This window comes from Lytechinus variegatus, chromosome 18 (genome assembly GCF_018143015.1).
Source record: "Lytechinus variegatus isolate NC3 chromosome 18, Lvar_3.0, whole genome shotgun sequence".
NCBI lineage: Eukaryota > Metazoa > Echinodermata > Echinoidea > Temnopleuroida > Toxopneustidae > Lytechinus > Lytechinus variegatus.
This window is the reverse complement of record NC_054757.1, coordinates 23,748,927-23,770,231: the sequence shown is the minus strand read 5'-3', so window position 1 is coordinate 23,770,231 and position 21,305 is coordinate 23,748,927. Positions and strand designations below refer to the sequence as shown.

General features: G+C 36.8%; 1 protein-coding gene across 1 annotated transcript; it reads right to left on the bottom strand.

Moving 5' to 3' along the window:
* Positions 1-1,322: 1,322 nt before the first annotated feature.
* Positions 1,323-18,982, bottom strand: LOC121431586 (tachykinin-like peptides receptor 99D). Its single transcript, XM_041629133.1, has 3 exons — positions 18,838-18,982; positions 11,075-11,271; positions 1,323-1,595 (listed from the first exon to the last, which is right to left on the bottom strand). Exons 1-3 carry the CDS (start codon positions 18,937-18,939, stop codon positions 1,367-1,369), a joined length of 528 nt encoding a protein of 175 aa, XP_041485067.1. The 5' UTR covers positions 18,940-18,982; the 3' UTR covers positions 1,323-1,366.
* Between the last annotated feature and the right edge of the window lie 2,323 nt (positions 18,983-21,305).

Here is a 21,305-nt window from a genome sequence, read left to right as displayed (position 1 = left end):
CGGTCAGTAGCGTATTTTAGAATCCACTTCGGAGACGATTTCTGCACGTTCAGAATCTATTGGAGGTGCTGTGGCCGAGTGGTCTAAGGCGCCTGGCTATACATGGAAAGTCCGGGGTTCGTCCCCAGGCCGCGGCACCTATGCCCGTGAGCAAAGCATTTAATCTACAAAGCTCTTTTATCTTGCTTTCAAATAAATGGAAATGCTATATGCATTATCGGTAACTAGGTGTGCACTTGTTCAGAAAAAAATAAAAATCTATTGGAAATGCCGGTCAAATCACAATGGACAGATTAGAGGTCATTGTCGATTGTTGGTGGACCCGAACAGCACATTGTCTAAAGACTTTGACCGGACAAATAATTGCAAAAATGTAGATTGTCAAGGGTTCAGGACAACACTGCCGTCTTGATTCACCAAATGTTCGGCAAAGGCTGCTTTGTAATGGAAGGCTTTTACAAAAGAATATCATCATTATAGAGAGTGTCTGAGAAGGGGTTGCTAGAATGCCCTAATAAAGGATAATAGGCCTTCTTGAATCGTTCTTGTTCGGTCTACTACGCTCTGCTGTAACTGCATGCGTTCTACTGCGACTACATTACGGCATCAGTGCGGTACAGAACGACAAAAAGGTCACTTATATTGGTCGTCAGTGCTTATATCCGACCTACCCACCTTTGATAACAAATCATCAAGTTAGATACTTATACATGAAGGTGATGAAGATGGGGCTATTTGTCATTTCTGAGGCAGTTTGGATGTAGCTGTCTTCTCAAAGCGAGGCTGATGAATTGTAGCGTTTAGCTTATTTTCACTCATATCTCCAAGAACATGCATGAAAAAATACATTCAGGGGTTCGGGGGTAGTAGTGACCAAGGCGACAATGTCAACATTTTTAACAACATATTTAAAGTGCAGCCAAACAACAAACAGGGCAGTCGGACTTCTACGTGAGGACGAATGGAACACACATGGCCTGTATTTCAACTATCATAATTGTTCGGCATCAACAAATTTCTCATACCTCGGAGTCAAAATACGGCAGAGATATTCATAAAATTCATTCTTATCAACAAAATAAAAGTTTTCCCCCTGTTAAAATAAAGGGAGGGTGTTGTAGGCAGGCCTGTCCACTTGCATGATGTATATCTTATCTTCAATAAGCTGATGCACTCGTGAGGAGCATTCTCCTACATTAACATCACGAGAATCGTTCCGTTAGGTTACATCGGTCAACCCCATCTTCACTTCCGGTCCTTACACATAGGCGCCCATTAAGACATCCAGTGTTCTTCTGTCCAATCACCTTCGGCAGAGTTCGACGGATGTTCGGCATTACACTGTGTCTTCGGCCGGAGTTCGGCATCACATCGTATCTTCGGCTGAGTCACTGGCCGATGTTATACCGACCGAAGGCATCCGATAAGACACAGTTCTGTGGTCTTTGCCGTTGACTATTCGTTGGCTGCACATGTAGTTGGTTGTGTTGGTGGCGTTTGAGCTAGCAGGGACGTTCGAACCTTGCTGCTGACTGTATCCATTGATCCGGATTGGTAAAAGACAGAGGAACACTCTCTTGAAGCCGTATCGAAATCTGTAGTACAAAGATAAAAAAAGAAGAAGACTGGATTACACAATGGGTTATCTTGAATCACGAAGTTCTCTCCTACAAGCATAGATGCAATCATGGAATGAGTTGTATTACGTCAGAGGCTTCTGCGGACATGGTGGCTGAGTGGGAGAGCTCTCACCTGATGAAGTGGAGGTCGGGGTTCGATATCCGGCCGAGTCTTACCAGGGACTTAAAAAAAAGGAACAGTCTGCCTACTACATTGTCAAGGGCTAGAATGGAGCAGGGCAGACTTGGAGATCAGCTAATTGGCTACCTGTATGGGTGAATTTAGAATCATTACCTTCATCAAATTATTATTCTAGTGATTCACCTGATGCCTGACCATGCGATGCTTTATTATCAATAATTTTATGGGATTGCTTTTCATTTTTGTTAATTTAACAGACCCGGACTTTCCTCTTGACACTTCATATCGGAACGTGACAAAGTGTTACCAAAAAGTCTGTAATCCTGAACCCTCATTGCAAAAAAAAATAAAACGTATAATGTGTCTGTATTATCATTCTTAATACCGACAAGAATGATAATGGTATTATCTTGTTCTGGATATTACTCCCACGTTGCATTTATTTTTCATCAAGCGGGATTATAAAGACTGTATATACATAATGAGTGCAGGATAATAGAACATCTAGTGGGGGACAGGGCGGGAAGGGGGCAGATAAAGAAAGAAAACTGAAGCAAACAAAAGCTACCTTGATAAACAGTCTCATGAAATATTATCTATCAGCGTCAAAGTGGTCACGAATTTGTAGGGGCGCGATTTCATCTCGAACTGGGGTATATTTGCAAACAGGGGGCGTAGTGAAAGTATTAAACCCCGGGATGCTTGGTCTCATAGATACACCCCTGGTGAAATAAAATTATACCATTATACCAAACCTCTTAACAAACAAGGGGGTTACATATTTATGGCGCATTGAATAAAATAATCAATTATAATCATGATTATATCTGTATCTGGTCCTTCTCTTATGAAACTGAATCTTCAAGCGACGGTCTGATTTGGATGTGATGTAAATAAGCACGTATGTGGGCCATAGACCAGGCGTCGCCCGTTGGTGATATCTAACACGAGTCAATAAAATTGAGTTAAATTTATTGTTCGTTTTCTCGTTTTTGAGGTGATAAAGTCACACATTTTGCAGATGGACATCGGGTGATGGATGTGGGAGGAAGCCAGGAAGTGATTGATTTCTGCGATAAACTGTTGGACATTTAATTATAATTGCGAATGGCGTGAATTGATAGAATATGGGAATAAAACAACTGCATTGGAAGGTGTTTTTTCTTTCTTTCATGCATTGATGAATGGATGACGAACTAAAGACAGTTTAGTAACGAGAAAGGAAAGGGTATGACACAGAGTGAAGGGAATTGGAGATAGGTTTTGAGTTGGTGGTGAATATACACAGAAATCAAAATGTAAAAAAGAGAAAAACTGGAGGAAATTTTGTTGCTGTTGTGATATAGTGGTATAGCAATGGAAATTCCTTCTTCATTCCTATACCGATGTCCATTTTAAACATATGGAATGATAGTAATTAGTATCCTCGAGAAACAAATCGGATAAAGTTTCATAATACTTGTTTCGGTGTATAAAACATGTGAAAGGATACGCAGTAAGTGATTCTTTTGTTCATCGAAAAAAAATCAAAATATCCAAAACTGAACATAAATAACAAACAACCCGGGTAAAAAGATATTTTTGATATTTTCATTATCGAATGTTCCGTCTACATTGTGACGTATCGTAGCCGAAAGCTCTAAATTCAAGAGCAGTTCTGCGTGGCTCAAATTTCAAATCCATTTCACGACACAGCCTAGGGGCAGGGCTTTGTTTCCATATTGTTCTTCTTGAATGCATCTCTTTTTATTCGCTGCCCCTGTTTTATTGCAGTGTTTCCCTTTGTGCTGTTGACGGATAGGCGGTGTGAAAATAAATATCTTGAATTCTATCGCAAATATTTTTAGTTATAGCATTGATTATTTCAGTTGTTATTCATACCGAGTGGACAAGAGCAGAAACTAGCAGGAAAAGAAAAAAGGTGGATAACTATTACTTCAATACACACTATAAACAAATCAGTAAAAAATGACTAGTTAATAGGGTCAGCTGAGTGCAACTGTTATTCTAGTCATATCTGACTATTTTCTAGTCGTATTTTACAAGAGCATGGTTATTTCAGACTAGAATATAAGTCGGAAATGTGGCTAGATACATCAGTTGCACCCAGCCGACTACTGGTCTAGTCAATTTGACTGGTTTATTATGAGTGTTTCATAATTCTATTATTCATTAAATTAAGAAACGCGCAAACATTTTGGAGGAAGCAGATTTTTTAAAGAAAGTACCATTTTAGCGAACTGGCTCTTCAGTTCTCTCACAGCTGAATGAGAACTCTGAAATGCCCAAGCAGCAAACGACCTAAGTGTTCTCAAATCAAACACGTTAAAGCATTCAACGAGATACTGATCTTAAAAGGCATAACAGTTTTTGAAAGCACAGTTGAAGTATCGAATTAGGCTTGTATTACCGTTGGAACGGCGCCACTTCGGCTCTTGTGTTACAAATGCGATTGTCCGAAACTGGTTACTTTCAAAGCCTGGGGGATAAGCCGTAGTAGTCATAATTTAAGAAGTTAAACTTTCCTTACGCTTTTTATCACTTGTGCTTTGATTTGTTGATACAGAGAATTGTGATCCAATTCCTGAATTTTTAAAATTGATGTAGCCTCTTCTCTTGTTATTATAGTTAGTCTAAAATAGATAGTCCCATAATGCTAATTGAGAGAGATGATTTAGTCGAATAGAAAACAAACACACAAATCAAGCAAAGAAATGAAAAAAAAATATTTTAAAGAAACTTTGTTCTCTTATATCAACATGAATGTTGTATCATTTTCATGCAGCTTTATACTTTTAAGTATAGAGCTGCATGAAAATGATACAACATTCATGAATAATGTAATTCGATTACATACTTAGTGACTCCATTTCAAAATGAGAAGGCAGTTACATTTTGTAATAAAACGCCACTAAAAAGCGAAAAGGATGATGTTTTTCATGTTTAATAACATTCCAACATTTTCTCTCTCAATAATTCTCAGTTCCCGTGCCATTCTTTATCTTTCTACTACTCTTATTTGCCCATTTTTTTATCAGCCTTCCGTTGACTACCCCTTTCTCTTTGGCGTTTTTTTCTGATAAACTTTTGCATAGCTTATTTACAAACAGCCATGACTGTTTTTAACCACACGACCTCAAAGTCCGAGTAATGGTCAAGTGGATTTGAATCAGTGCCGCTGGACAGGTCATCGATCAGGTGATCGGGGGCGGTCATTCTATTCTCAAAAAGCATTCCGTTTGAAGAAGGGTGAAAAGGCTCTCAAGAAACCAGAGTAGTCTGATGAGAAGCGTATCGAGTATGGTTAACTCCCATCCTAGTTTGATGGATCTAAATAAACACGAAGTAGCTAACGTATTTCACCGTTTCTCTTACGTATGCCTCAGCACTTAAATCAGTGTCAATGAAATTATCTTTCTGAGTAATAGACCAGCTATGACATGGCCGACAGTCTGTTCATTTGATGTTAAGGGTTTCTCATTTATATCTTTCTCTTTAAATCCTTGAAGACATCTGTCATAAGTAGTGGCATTATGAGCCCCTTCCCCCCACAAAAAAGAAGAGGACCAGATAAGGGCGTATGGGGCAACATTTCTAGAAGCTGCGAACGAGAGAAGCGAGCGATCAAATATTTTGATTATTTTGATACAAAAACAAGTTAAATTAAATAATTTGACGCACTGTTCAGAATGTGAATGTTTCACCCTTTTCCCTTTCTTTTTCTGTCTTTTTTTTATTTTTACTTTTTTTGTTGGTCGTGAAGCCTTTTTTTTGGGGGGGCATGACCCTAAAGTCCAACATCCTTACGTGGTCATAAGACCCATGGCAGAAACAACGAGTGCTTCAAACAACATAAAGAATTCACTTTGTAATGTTCCCAAATTTATTTTCTAACATGAATAGATATTCTATATTAAAAAAATCAAATGAAGTGTTGAATTAGCGCCCCCTACGTCACAATTATTCCTATTGATTTTAAATGATTAAAAACATTGACCTCACCCCCTACTCCGAATCTTTCATAAGCCTCCGATCTGTTAAATGCATAAAGGGTTAGATATGTCGGTCAGCTGTCCCAACCCAGACGTTTAAATATTGACCATGATTGATCGTAGCCACTTGTTCAAAAACAGCTGAAGACCTAGAACTTTAGAACAAGTGCGTACACATACATTTTGCAGGAGAGAAGTAGTAAGCATGGCTACTAGGTTTATCCACAGAAAAATCCATTAACATGCCAATTGTAGTTTGTCCAGATTTAAGTATGATGATTTTTGTTGGTCAGTAATAACAGATGATAAGTTTCTTTAATATCATTATTGCAAATTGATGGGATGTCGGATTGGGGATTTTGTACCAAAATGAACTTATGACCCTCGATGAAAGGGATTTACCAGATGATGGTTGTGTCGAAGGGGGATAGGGCATGACCTTTACTTATGAGTTTAATTTCGCGTCATGCATGTTATATGTCACCTAAAAACTGTCATGACTGATACCTGCTTTTCACAAGAAAGTAACCAAATCAGAAAATGTTGCTACACGAACCAACGTGATTTAAAATTGAAATGAGCGCAAACTGATGGTCCGTCCTATACCAAAATAAACTACAAATGATTCTTTCCTTGCCTCACCCATCTCCAAGGATTGTTACTTAAATGGAAGTACCATGCACCAACTAGAATACCAATATCTCTAAATTCCAGTTGCATTTTTATGCATTTAGCCAGCCTATAGGGATATTGTAAATGCGTTTCTCGACCTTGAAAGTAATTTAAAGTTTTGATCGATCGATTGATTATCAAGATAGAGCAATTCTTTTGAGTGTTTATACCTAATATAACTATGTTTTCAGGAAATAAACAACTTATAACTGGTAGAAATACTCTGAACATACGGAAAGGGCTCACCTACAAGATCATCATGATCATGATAGAGAAACATAACTCCATAACTATGTTAAATATGAATGACATACAGTGAGCGAACCGATAATAATTTCGAGGCTGAACGAGTTAAAAGCATTATTCCTGTTTAACATGGTAAACCTTCACGCCCAAGGATGAGCTTCATCGCATGCACCCTCGACGGATAGGCAAAACATGCTTGAAGATTTTGGCTATTGAATTACGTGCTGAAGGTTCTTTTCTCAATCATGTACCCGAGTTTGTTTTGTCTGATCGATTTCGTGTCACGAGAGGAAACGACGGGTATTTTGTGGAAATTACACTCCTTCTCCATCCCCGGTTTCTTCCAACAAAGTAAATAGTTCTTCCATGTCTTCAGGACGTTGGTATCGGGGAGGGGATATGAGTAATGACACATTTTATTTTACGTAATGGGCAAAGGGCGCAATGAGAACATGCAGTATCTGGTGATGTTCTACAGATAACCTCTTTAACTAGGCCTACATGCATGTCCCGATGCCATGTATTGTAACATGGAATGCGATAGGGGACATATACAAAATAATACTTTTTTGTATTCAATAAATTTCGAAGCATAAACTTTCACAAATCTTCGTACGCACCACGAACCGTCCTCTGCGCATTTCGATGCGAAAGTTAGTTTCGCAGAAAACGCATTTAAAGGAAGGCTTTTGTAAAACCAGCAATAAGTGCACCTACAAGGAGAGCAAATTATTTACCGGCGTCTTCGTTCGATAGTTCAGATTCCAAAGTTTCATCCCCGTATCTTTATATTTTCTTGAAGCGAATTATTTACGCTACAGTGGGCATCGTAACAGAGAGGACGGTTCGTGGAATAGATACAGTGCGCTATCGCGCCTCGCGATTTCACCACGAGAGAACGGTTCGTGGTGCGTGCGACGAAATGTTAACTTTACAAAAAACATCATTTTTTATTTCCCATATCGCAATCCATGTTACAATACATAATTTTCCCAAATGAACCGAATTGAGTCAAATTTGCCTATACGCACCGTTAGTGACAGGGGTCATGAATCAGTCAGATGTTGGCGCCTTGCTTCCCGCCATCACCGTAACAGAATACATTTGAAAGCACACCACCTTTGTGATTTCATTTCAAAATAGCAAAGGGTAGGTAACAAAAAGCCCGAGGACATTGTCCCGTCTACACTGAAATCTCAACATTTTATATCTTACTAAGATGTGAACCTATCAGTGAAATGCATTGTACATGTTGTATGTGAAAATATGGGAATCAATAGTTGTTTTCAAGACTCATCTTGTTCTAGGCCGTATATGGTTTAATTTTCTCTGCAATCAATCAAATAATTATTTAAGCAATCAACTACCAAACCAATTTATCAGTCATTCAATCAAACAAACGATAAATAAATGTATAAATACGTTAGTGATCTAACTTATCAGTAATTTTATCACAAATATCTTATTTTAACACGGGTATTCATTTGATGGTACTACAATTCTCGAGATAATCATGAACTGAAATAGATTCCTCATGGAATGAAGTTGATCGAGTATCGGCCTAACTATAGAATCAGGTGGGAAATAGCCAATAAAAAGTTTAAAGTGAAATATTTAATAAAATTATTTCTACCAGTCAATTCCCTCCTCTCCTCCCCGTCTACCCCACTCCTGTCTCCTTTCCTCCATGCTCCCTCTCTCTCTCTCTCTTTCCCTCTCTCTCTTTCATCTCCCTATCTCCTTTCGTCTCACCCTATTCTTAAAGGTTATATCTATGACAGGAATATCATCGTTAATATCGCCCTTATTTACTGTTATTGCTATTAATACAATTTTATCTTAGTAATCAATATACGATTGGTGTACCAAAGAGTGGGCCTATAGCCGATTATTTTCATTCAAATTTAAAATCTGATTTGTTTGTTGCCCACATATCGGCTATTCAATCTCAATCCCAAGTGTTTATTATGGATATCGGATCCTCCGATTTGATTGGATGAGAACGATTTGTCAAATACAGTGCACCATGAATGCATCAGGTGATTTCGACCGGTGCGGCTTGGCGTGGGGTAAGGTGAGATTGAAGTCCCCGCGTGCAAACATATCGATGATTAGTCATTAGTGATAGATAGAACAAGGCCAAGGCGCTGGCTGAAAGTAGGCCGTCATTCCAGAAAACAGTTCGGATTCCGAAAAAAGACACAAAGTTTGTTGTCTCAAAATCACATTCAGCCATTTCCTGTCACAACATGGAGAGTTGGGGGCTCTGATTGAACGGGGTCGGTGACGTCACCCCCGAAAAAAAGTTTCATTCTTTCCATTGCGATAAAGCCAAGTAAATTTGATTTTTTTTACGTTTGCTGTTTCTAAAATTAAAGAGGTAGGAGGTCTATGATTCAGGTGATTTATAAAGTATGTACGGATCACGTCAACGGAAAAACAGGCGCCTGAGCAAAGGCAATAATAAAGAATGTAGACATAAGACGAAATGAGGAAGTAATAATCGTTGAAACATGTGTCACAAATGATTCCTATAATTCACCTAGAAATTAAGATTATTTTTCATTGGTTAATGCTCACGCTTCCGAACAAGGTGTACCTGGAACAATAATCTTGATTAGCCAGGGATATTTATTAACAAATGACAAGTTCCGAAGGTACGGTTGACTTCAATGCTTTATGTGATCGTGTTGATAACGGATAAGCAGGACACCTTAAAAAGGACAAAATAGTTTATGCACATGACAGAACGCATTGATAATAACCATAGTAACAAGGCTTTTGAAAAGGAATCAAATCAACGACGAATAAAGTCATTAACCACCGATAAACAATTTCTACATTTTAAAGAAATAAACGAAACCTGATATATTTGTATGAAAATAAACAGCGGCAATTCGGTTAAAATCCCGAGTCTCTTGTTTACGTTTCAAAACAATGCAATATCAATTCTATAGGAATCGACAGATACGATTAAACTAGCAACACGCACTGAGTTTGATCGTGTAACTATAAAATAACATGTCAACTGCGAATCTAATATCCTTGCTTCAAAATTCAGCATAAATACCTTTTATTGCAATTGCAGTTTACAGTACAAATGAACATCGAGCGTTGTGCGCCACATATATATTATCCATGTTAACAAAGATACTTATCAAGGTATTCTAGATTAACTGAAAACCCTGATTGCGAAAAGATACTCTAAACGGCTATAAATGAATGAACGGCATAAAATGTGAATTCTATGTTTTCTTTCGTTTTTATTCTCTTTCCTACACAAAAAAGGGAAAAAAGACCTTATGCCTTGCTCTCAAATTTTCTTTTCATACCCTAAACGCGCTTCGCGCGGATCGCGTTTGAACTGTTTCCGCATTTTTTGTTTACGGGGACGGATTCTACATTAGTAAATCTATTGAAAACGCCCGTCAAATCACAATGGACAATTTAGAGGTCTTTTTCAAAATTTGATGAACCGAGACAGAAGAATGTCCTAAGGTTTGGAGATGATGAAAAAAAAATGCAAATAATCGTTTGTGCAGGACTTGTGTGGGTGCAGGACGAAACTCATTTGATTCACCGATCTTCGACAAAGGCTGTTTTGTTACGAAGAGCTTCCCCTTATGGTACGAATTCTTAATGATCACAGCGTGCTTTTAATATTTTCACTTCGCTCAAAAATGGGTTTAACTTGTTAATTATTCAATATAACTGAAGAAAGAAAACTCTTTCGCAAATTCACTAATATAAAATGGATCTCTGCGAAGTACGGTACGAAATTAAATCAAGAGATCTGGGGCCGATTGCACGAAAGGGTCTTTGTAAGGACCGTCTTTCGTGTCGCCCATCTTTTATGATGCGCCATGTGAAACGCATTTTACATAAATCATCTGCAAACATATTTCATTCGTCCATTAAAATAAACAAAATATTTGTTTATAAAATGATATGATATATCATGAAATTGTATAAGATTTGATTTAAAAGCAAGCTAACGAATTTAATTCTTTATCATAAATTTCAGAATCACCCCCGCTTATAGCGTATCAGAAAAGATGGACGACACGAAAGACGGTCCTTGGAAAGACCATTTCGTGCAATCGGCCCCTGGGCCCTGTTGTACAAAGAGTTACGATTGATCCAATCAATCGTAACTCTATGGAAATCCATCAGTGTCATAATTTTTTCTACATGAAAATGCAAAATGTCCTTTGTAATCAAAGGAGAACACTCCAAACTTTCAAGAAATCAATGAACTTATGTATATGGATTCATATCTAGAATCGTTTTTGAACAAACATGCATTTCATATGTTGACTTTGCTTACTTTCCATAGTTGCAATTGATTGGATCAATCGTAACTCTTTGTAAAATGGGGGCCTGTAGTTTAGTATGATAAATACCTGTCATTTAGCCAGCAGTAGATGAAAGGGTTGTACATGGAGCTACTCATAGCTATCAGCCATATTGTAATGTAGATATGACGACTTCCCTTCACCGTTAATGCATCAAAGTTCAGATACGTCATGAAGTGGTAGGCGTGGAGTGGCAGCCAACATATGGCAAAGACAGCCACTACTATCACTATCATCTTAACAATCTGCAAAAAAGGAATGGAAGATATATTATAATCATTACAATATATATATATATATATATATATATATATACAGTGTACATAATTTCTTGTCAAACTTTGACGTATATAAGTAATGAAATCAGGCCACATTCTTTTCCGATACACACATGCAAAATTATTTGTTATGTTCAGAGAAAGAAATAATCATAATATTATATAAACGAGAACGTCCATCCAGTTTTTCTATATGAATATGAGAAATCCAGCCATACTAAGAATTCATGAAAAATAACTGGGACGCTTTCTTTATAATTCATTTTTTAAAGTGCGACTCTAACAAGTAAAATCATCTTATTTCATTAATGAAATGTATGTATCAACAAGTATTTTACGTGATTTTCTAGAAATCATATTGAGTAAATTTCTGCAATCATTTTCTTTTACGTCAGGAAACTAATTTTCCATGATTCCATGAAAACAGTATGAATTCGCTATGAACATTATAAAAAACAATTCATGATAAACAAAAAAAAAAGAAATATGAAACAGGGTAGTTTTTAATATAAGCTAGCCTTAAAGGAAACCAAAACACAAGAAGAGAAGCAATCTTATTGGGAAGAGTAAAATGAGAGCAACAATTTATGAAATAAGCAAGTTACTGGAGTTTGAAAAATCGTAGGTACATTTTTTTTAAGGTTATATTCTGTTTTCGACCCCCTCTATCGTAAAGGTAAGAAACATTTTTTTATTCTAACAAATTTTACTGAACTCAGTAAAAAAAAACAGAACTTTGATTTTATTTGCTTTCCAACACCTGTGTGTTGTGTTTTTTGTTCGAATTGTTGAATTTACGCTAAAGGGGTGGTGTGTTAGTTTACATTTTCTTTTAACATAGACCTGCCAATTACAAGTGAGGCATTGTATAAGACGTGGGCGTTCTGTTTCCATGAGTGGGTTAAGGGTGCTAACCTTCATTTTGAGAGGTAACTCCATTACAGCACCGTATTAGGTGAAAGGTGAGGATGAAACGGTGATATTTTACCAAAATACAAATAGAATTAAAAGGGCTTGTGTGACATTGAATAGTGTAAAATGTATAGAAAAAGAGGAAAAACGGTAAGGGGAGAGGAAAGGGGGAGAGAACAGGGGAAGGTTTAAGAGAGAGAGAGAAAGAGAGAGATAGATACGGGGGTAGAGGGAGGGACTAAGAGGGAATTAATCTTGGTGAGCCAAATTAATAAGATAACAATACGTCATGCACCGAACTAAAAAAAGGGGGAAGGAAGAAATCATGGCGTACATGTATATCACTTGGAGAAAGACAAGTAATGCAAAATAAAGTCGGTATCTCTTTCTCAAAGTTCTTGTCAATGATGCAGGTGGATAGGCACGTCTCAACACCAGCAACAAGATATGATTTATTGTTATTGTTTATCGATACATTTAATTGATATGTTCTACTAAGTGTGTAGGATAATGAAAGAGATACACATGTCAGAGTGTAGCAATCGTTTTCTATTTATCAAGCAATTGACGGAAATCTGGATGTATTGCAGAATGATTTTTTTTCATTTTTACATGTCAACATGGACGGCCAGCAACGTCAACATCTAAAATTGCAGGTTTCTTTACAATATTTTCTAGATATGATCATAGGCGGCGGAAGCGGGGGGGCAGATCCCCCCTTAAATTTGAGGTGGGGGGATGGTCCCCCTCTAAAATTATAGTTGATAATCTTTTTTTTTCTTTTTTTTTTGCTTGTCAAATTTGTTACCAGTGTCCATCAAAAATTTTTAGGTGGACCCCTCCTAATTTTGTTGGCTTCCGCCGCCAATGGATATGATGTACATTCATACATTTATTGTTCTCTTGAAGATTCAGTGTGATTCTCTTTGTTTTAAGGAGATTGTGCAAATTCCCTGTAGAAAAAAAATATGACACTGATGGATTTCCATAGACATGAGATAGAGTTACGATTGATGGGATTAATCGTAGCTCTTTGTAAGACGGGCCCCTGATCTACTCTGCACTGTAAAAACTGTGGTGTTAAAACTGACACCAATTGGTGTTAATAGAGGACCACACCCTTAGGTGTTAAAATAACACCCTAGAGATTGAACATAACACCAAAGAGTGTAAATGTAACAACCATAGGTGTTGTAATCACACCTATAGGTGTAAAACTAACACCATCAATTTAACACCGGTGTAAAATAACTGGCGTGGTCTTCTATGTACACCGCTTAACATCACAGTTTTTGCTGTGTGCATATGCCGATCAACACAGTGAAAAGAGATATTCCGGTTGTTCTAAAATGGTCAAATTAAAACAATCGAGGACAAAACGACTGACAAACGGAACTGAATATGATCCTTGACTACAGCTACACAAGAGAATGTGGTTTGGAATAAATACATATATTGATAAGATTGTAGATAGCGGTATCATGAAACAAGAAGAAATATCAAATGGCCATATCGATTTCCAGTCTCCTTTAAAGTGGAAGTGCTTATTACGAGCTCTCATAAATGCGTTGATTTATATATTCCAATCTTGTTTTAACAGCGATGACGTATTTTGTGGTGTCGGAAGTGGTGAGGATCGTGTAAATCATAAGTATGCGGTCGATTTGATTGTCTATCATTATTATTTGTGTTGCTTGTGTTTGAATGAGAAAGAACCAGAAAGACGAGAGGAATTATCAAGAATAGGAAAATCGAAGGGAAGTCATGAATTCAGTCAATACCTTACGAAACGCTTTTAATAAAGGTAGTAGGTTATGAACATGAATATATATTCAGGTATGTATGTATGTATATATTTAACATCTTCCGAGGATTTTATTCATAAAAAAGGTATTGAAAGAAATTCAAACCATGCATGTCTCAATAATGGTCGTCACACATCTTTTCGTTTTACCTACATTACACCCAGATTTTTCAAATGCTATCTAATATCCACCTTGCCAACCCGCTCACACATCAACCTCCGCGATTGCTAGATTTTTTTCAGGTGAACAGAGGTGGTAAATAACAGAAAAATGATTTTGATGATATCAATTGGTTAGCAGGTTGGTGCATGAGAGGAGAGCGCTGATGAAAGTTAACTTGTGTGGGAGAGGGAGGAGACTGGTAGTCGTATGGGTGTGGGTGTGTGTGTTGAAGCGGGAGGATTGAATTGAATTGAATTTATTTCCGTTAAACACAAATAACAATACATATAAAATGATACATGTGAATTGATAAATGAAAAAAAAAAAACGGGAGGATGGCCATCAATCATGGGACTGCTAAACAGGTCTACCGAGGGGTTCTCATGTTTTGCGAAGTATGCCTGGGTGCGAAGTGGCTGGTCAGGAGACTGGTAGTAGTAGATAGATGTGGGTAAGCTGTAGGGAGAGAGATGCCTATAACAGTAAGATGGATGTGGGTGAGTGTGTGGGAGGAGGAAGAGACTATTAATAGTAGCAAGATGGATGTGGGTGAGTGTGTGAGAGAGGGATGAGACTAAATATGAATATGGGTGAGTAGACCAGCGAGGTGAATATACATGCAGTTGAGTTTTTAGGGGATGAAGATACGTATTCTGACATGTCTGACAGACTTGAACTCAGTACATGGCAGTGCGTTGATCTGTTGATAAATTTTATTCGACAAGCCTGTAAATGTGTTGCAGACAAATTACATGCAATTATACTTATCAATATTTAATCTTATGAAAAATTGCACTTTTCCTTTTCCTGTTGTTGAAGAAAGGTAGGTACTTATTGTTCCTAAACACTTTTAATTGGATAGGAGTTTGCAGGGGCAGCGGAACGTATTTTCGTGTTTTCTTTTTTTCGCGGGGGGAGAGGCACAGCCAAACAAGCACACTTATATTTGAAAATAGGCATTTTGATGCAAACGGGGTTTTTTTTCACCATGAGATTATCATCTTCGTGAAGTAGATGCGTGTTTTGTAGTAATTATGTTGAGCAAAGACTTTTTGAAGCGATTTCTGATTGATAACAAATATATGTGGAAGCGCCGTGGTGTAGCGGTTCTGACTCTCGCCTTGTAATCAGAGGGTCGTGTGTTTGAATCCAACAATAGCCTAGCGCCTTTGGTATTAAAGGCGTCAATCCACAATTTGCCACTCTCCACCCAGGTGTTAAATGGGTACACGGTAGGATGCGAAAGCCTATGTAGTATGCCTAGCAATTGAGTCTTGGAACTCTTGTTGGATTGCTCACCAGGGAGTGGAGAAGGTGCATACATTCTATGCGGGCATGCAATGATCCGATGACTAGGGTAATATTATATCTGTAAAGCGCTTAGAGACGTTGTTGCGATGTGTTTAGCCCTATATAAATGCGGAATATTATTATTATTATATTTAGTCCTCATTTTTTCTGCGAGCGGTTTGTAAAAAAAATAACCTAAAATCTAAAGTTGTGAATCTCGCTTTTAGTCAATTATGGCGCTGATTATAATGAGATGTTGCGAGCGCGAATCGTAAGCTCAAACTGTTTGACATTTCCTTTAATAAGACATGAAAATTAAACATTCAAATCAGTTTTTGTCATCATTAAAAATTTGGGTATCTAACTAAAGAATTGACGCAAGCGCGAGCTGAAATGTGTACCAGAAAAGGGACCTGATAAAGACTGCATTTATTAATACGATACACATCTAAGCAATCGAATAATGCGAGCGCGAAGCGAGAGCTCAACATTTGAGATATTCCAACCTGGATACTGGGCATTCTAAGCACTTTTGGTAACTAATAACAAAATAAGTACCATACCATACTGTTTTACTTCAAAAATGGTATATCATTTTGAAAAGGGACACATTTCATTTGGAAAAAGGGCACTTTCTATGCTGAAAAGGGTATTTTCCTTTTTCCTACTAGGAATTCAATTTCAATTCAATTTAGTTTATTTTTATTTTGAGATAATTAAACATAAAAACAAATAAATACATACATAACATACAAAGCAGAATAAACGTCATAATAGATACTTCATTACAGATAATATTATACAAAAGTGATCGGTAAATAAATAAGTCGTAGTTTCAAACACATTTTGATGATGAAATAATTGAAATTGCAGTATATATTCAACATATGAAAATGAAAATTAGGGACTTATTAATAGCAAAGTATGTATTGGACAGCCCCTCTGGAAATAAATAGTTATTTTAGTTAGGCAATTAAAAGTAAGGGGGCAATTTTGGGGGGCAAGTGCCCCCCCATCCGGTTCAGCCGCCCCTGGGAGTTTGGGCATTCCAAAATAAAGTAAGCATTGGCACATGATTATTTCCGGCAGATAACTTTATTGTAAACCCTGTTTGTTTGAGGGGTGGTCATATTCTCCTTATTTCCTCCCTATGGTCGCGCTAATGGTACCAATTCTAAAGAACATAAAAGATTCGATCTAATTCACCCTAACGAAGGCACTATGCAGCACTTAAAGCATTTTACCTTGGGCTGGAGAAGGTCCTTTCATATCGTATTTTTTCCGTCAAGTGATTCACCATGAATTTTCGTTTTATCAGACATCACTGACGACCATTCCGTAGAGCAATGCATTATCAGATATCACTTATCTCTTATCCACCTTTCTCTCCTTTCTTTTTCTCTCATCTTCCTTTTCTTTCTTAACTCTATCATTATTTTCGCCGATATGCCTATTCTACCTCCGGTTGTGTACTTGTACGTCACAATTTTTTTATTCAAATGTTCCATTTTAAATGTGTTATGATTACTAAAAGACCACTTTCCTTGTTCTCGGTCTTTTCATGAGCTCCTTTGGCAAGAGTCATTCGGTTGACAAGTAACCTTTATTTTGTAGGGTGTAAAATGGGCTTCTATTAAAACCATACTTAAAAAAAATAGCACAATACACATACGGAAAAAAAATCTTGATAGTTCAAATAATGATTCGACACATTCCTCGATACTACGAGGGGTGCAGCTTCATATTTCTTGTCAAAAATGAAATGACATTGTGTATATCTTAGCTCACGCAAAACAAATTAAGATAGATAATGGATGTGGAAGAGAAGAGACAAACGGGGGAGGAGAGGAAAGAGTGGGGAAAGAAAGGGAGAAAGAGAGAGCGAGAGGGGGAGAGAGGGAGAAGGTAATCAGGAGAAAATCAGAAGAGTGTCAGAAAAAGAGAAAGATATGTAGGATAGAAGGGATTATAAAGAGAGAGAGATGAAGAGAGTAGGGGAGGTGGAAGGGGAATGGGGAAAGTACAAAGAGTCGATGAAGACAAAAGGGAAAGCAAACTGTTTTATCGTACGCAAAAGTAACATCATCAAAGAAAGAAAAAAAATGATTGATATCGTACGTTTCACTACAAGACCATTCGTATCGTGGTAAGGAATTCTTTCACAAGGTAGTTTAATGATGAAAAATGTCGACATTTCTACTTCTATGTTATCCATTCATTACATAATAAAATTGATTCAACACCATTCACTTTGATAGTAAACGATAGAAAAAAGAGAAAATCAGTGCAATCGTGAGTGTAGTTTTATTTCATTTTGTTATTTTCCTCAGCTCCTTTCACGGTTGAGTGCTGTTATTTTCAACCTAAAATTCAATTCACATTCATTCCATGTAACTTGTTTTAAGATCATTGCAGCAGAAGATTATACATATATTTTAGCAGTGCACTCTTTATCAGATTCCGTCGGAAATTCGTTTAATCTAGCTTCATTCCACCGAAGCGTGTTGCATTAAAAAAATATTTTTACCATGTTTACATAGGGCTGTTCAAGGACATTCAAATAAAAATTGTTCGCTCCAAAGAAGTGAATACAAAATAAATATGAAATATTTCAACGTTGTTATTGGTCATCTTAAGTAAATTTAAACTTATTAATTCTCGTTTCTTCTCTTTAATTAGTCCTTAGTTACGTATTGATCCAATGATTATCACTGGAGGACTTAATGAATTGTTATTGTTGCTATGCTTAGAATTCCTCTATTGCAAAAGAAAAGGGGATGTAATGATGAAGAAAAAAGTATTCTTCAATAAATCATTTTTCGTCAGTGAATTAAGGATATGTCATGTTTTTCAAAGTATGATTACGATCAAATTAATTCAGAAATTGATGAGAAAAATAGCAGTATACTAACATCAATTAGCATAACTAGCCGAACCTATATTTGCATTTCCAAATGACTAGAAAGCATCTAGAAATTATGTAACAAAATACCGAAAGGAATGATATTTTCAGTACCCCAACATAAACGCAATATCTTAAATTCATTCGTTAAATGCATTATATATCTTTTGATATATTATTTTGACAGTAAGGGACTTAGCTGATTTTTAGTAATAGCATTGTTATCATTATTATTATTATCATTATCATTATTATTATGTTATCAACAAACAAAAGCACACTTCCTAAATGATATCATAGCATATTACCACAAAATCATTGTACATTATTTCACTAAAATGAACAGTATACAGGGTATAGCGTACTTTATTCCCGATGGGGAAAAAATCAGTGTATAGTAAAGAAATCATAGAAAATCAATCAAATGGACAAAAAGGGTGGATTCTTCGGTCGGACACTTACCTTTCGTTTTGCTGTTATCTGTCTTGCTCTGTTTGGTATGTTTTCACCTAGGAGACCATTACCCCATAACTTTGTACTGATGATGGTATAACATACAGCCATGATACCAAGAGGTACACAGTATGTTACCACAAAGTTTGCTGCATTATACCTGTTGACAAAACAGAATTATATTTATTTAGTCACAATTCAAAGGAATCCATGAATAAAAACATACAAATAACCTATACATGTTATAAGACGTTGTAATAATAATAATTGGCGAGGTGAAACTTTGTTTGTTGATTGACTCTTCGTTCTTCGTATATAAATAATAAATATCATAGTAGTAGTAATAATGATAATAATAACAATAGCAAATTATTAAAACGAGAGCGCCTATCACACACCATGTTCAGCGTGTTTTAACAAATGAAAATTATATATTTTGACCGCATACATTCGTAATTCCGAAGCTTCGTAATTCCGAAGGTTCGGTTATTCCGAAGGTTCGTATTTCCGAAGGTTCGTAATTCCGAAGGTTCGTTTATCCGAAAACGAAATAAGGTTCGTAATTCCGAAGGTTCGTTAATCCGAAAACAAAATAAGGTTCGTAATTCCGAAGGTTCGTTAATCCGAAAACGAAATAAGGTTCGTAATTCCGAAGGTTCGTTAATCCGAAAACGAAATAAGGTTCGTTAATCCGAAAATTAAATAAGGTTCGTATTTCCGAAAATGAAAATAATTCATTTTGGTAACAAAAACGATGTTGTCATTACAAGATTAAACGATATTATGCAATGATAGTAATAACGATCGATGATACATGCGTGTGTTGGGGCCAAAGCATGTATTTCATTTAGAATATAGGCGCCCTGATCAAGCATAGGCTAATTTCGATTTTATCTGAGCAATTGCTGCCTAGGCAAATGGTTTAATTAAAGATGCAGGGGATCAAGTGTGTTGGAAGCGTGCGAGCAACCTCTAGATAATAGAATTTGTATTGGAGGGGATGTCATTTTTAATAACAGCTTCTGCTGGTAATAAAAATAAAAATAATACGAGAAATGATCCTTGTGAGATGTTGAAAGCGCGAATCGCAAGCTCAAACTAGTAGACATTTCATGTAACAAGATGCGAAGTGAGCATTCGGAGCATTTTTTTGTAATCGTGAGAAAGATGTGTATCTTTCTTAAAGAATTAATGCGAGGGCGAGCTGTAATTTGTTTATATACTGACCTGGGGCCCGTTGCATGAAACTTTTTACCTGAGAAACTCAGGTTGTTTTTACAGGAGTTTTTGCCCTGTGCTAAAGTCAATGGCAGAAATCAGACTAACCTTAGTTTTCAGTTTTTACCAGAGTTTTCTCAGGTAAAAAGTTTTATGCAACAGGCTTCAGAAAGTAATCTTTTAAGGACTGCATTTAGTGACTCATGAATAGAATATATGTCTCATGAACTAAATAATGAGAGCGCGAACCGCAGGCTTAAAATTTGTGATATTCAAACCTGAAAACTGGACATTTCATACTTCTTTTTTGTAACCAGGAATAGAATGAGTTCCTCAATAAACAATACTTGATGCGAGCGAGAAACGTGAGCCAAATTTTTCCGATTTTCCAACCTCAAAACTGGACATTCTAAGCGTTCTTGTAAAAAAAAGAATAATAGCTGGGAGAATAGTTTTCAGAACTGAAGTGGCTTCCCTGGGCAAATAATATCTATATCAATATTATCATTCTGGGCCCACATGAAATTTCCAAAAGTTTGAGCACATGATTCGCTCGCAACATCTCGCAAGGATGCCCTTTTAACAGTAATTGACCAAAAACGTGAATTTTACATCTTCAGATTTGACTTTTTCCCCCAAACCGCTTGCTCTCTGCGCTCGCAGAAATGAAACGTAAATATATAACTTTAGTGATCACTTAAAAAATTTTGCTCAATTTAGTTACTACAAGACAACCTCTTCACACAGATGATAATCGAATGGTGAAAATATCTGTTTGCACCAAATTGCCCCTATTGGCCCCTTTTTTTGCTTTGCCCCCCCCCCCAAAAAAAAAAAGTTCCGCCGCTATTGGTTAAAACACGCATCGTCTTCATGGCTAACTGCAAAAAGTTCTTAAAATGTCCCCTTAGATCAGGTCAGAGCTTATATATTTAAAAATTCTGTTCGCGCTTCTTGCTAGCAGTTATTATCTAAATTTAGTTGCATAGGCATCTCGCTTTGAAGATCACAAACACATTGCCCATCATATTAAAAAAATATAGCTTGCGCTCGCATTATTTAAAAAGGGTTTATCATGTTATTACATATTTACTTTATTTTATAAGGATAAAGCTAATTATTGACTGTTAGGACTACTCTTTCAAAGAAACAAACAAAAATCAACTTTAAACTGCCGATCAAGGAAAATATGGCTTAAAAATTGCCCCCCCCCCCTCTATTTGACGAAAGTTGGATCCGCCGGGAGGGAGGCAGGGGGC

What these genes read in the sequence shown, in the direction of transcription:
- LOC121431586 (XM_041629133.1), bottom strand. Translation starts at nt 18,939, where the DNA reads ATGGCTGTATGTTATACCATCATCAGTACAAAGTTATGGGGTAATGGT. An exon ending in AGATAACAGCAAAACGAAAG is followed by an intron (nt 11,272 to 18,837) that starts GTAAGTGTCCGA and finishes CCTTTTTTGCAG; the next exon opens with ATTGTTAAGATGATAGTGAT. An exon ending in TACTGCTGGCTAAATGACAG is followed by an intron (nt 1,596 to 11,074) that starts GTATTTATCATA and finishes TTTGTACTACAG; the next exon opens with ATTTCGATACGGCTTCAAGA.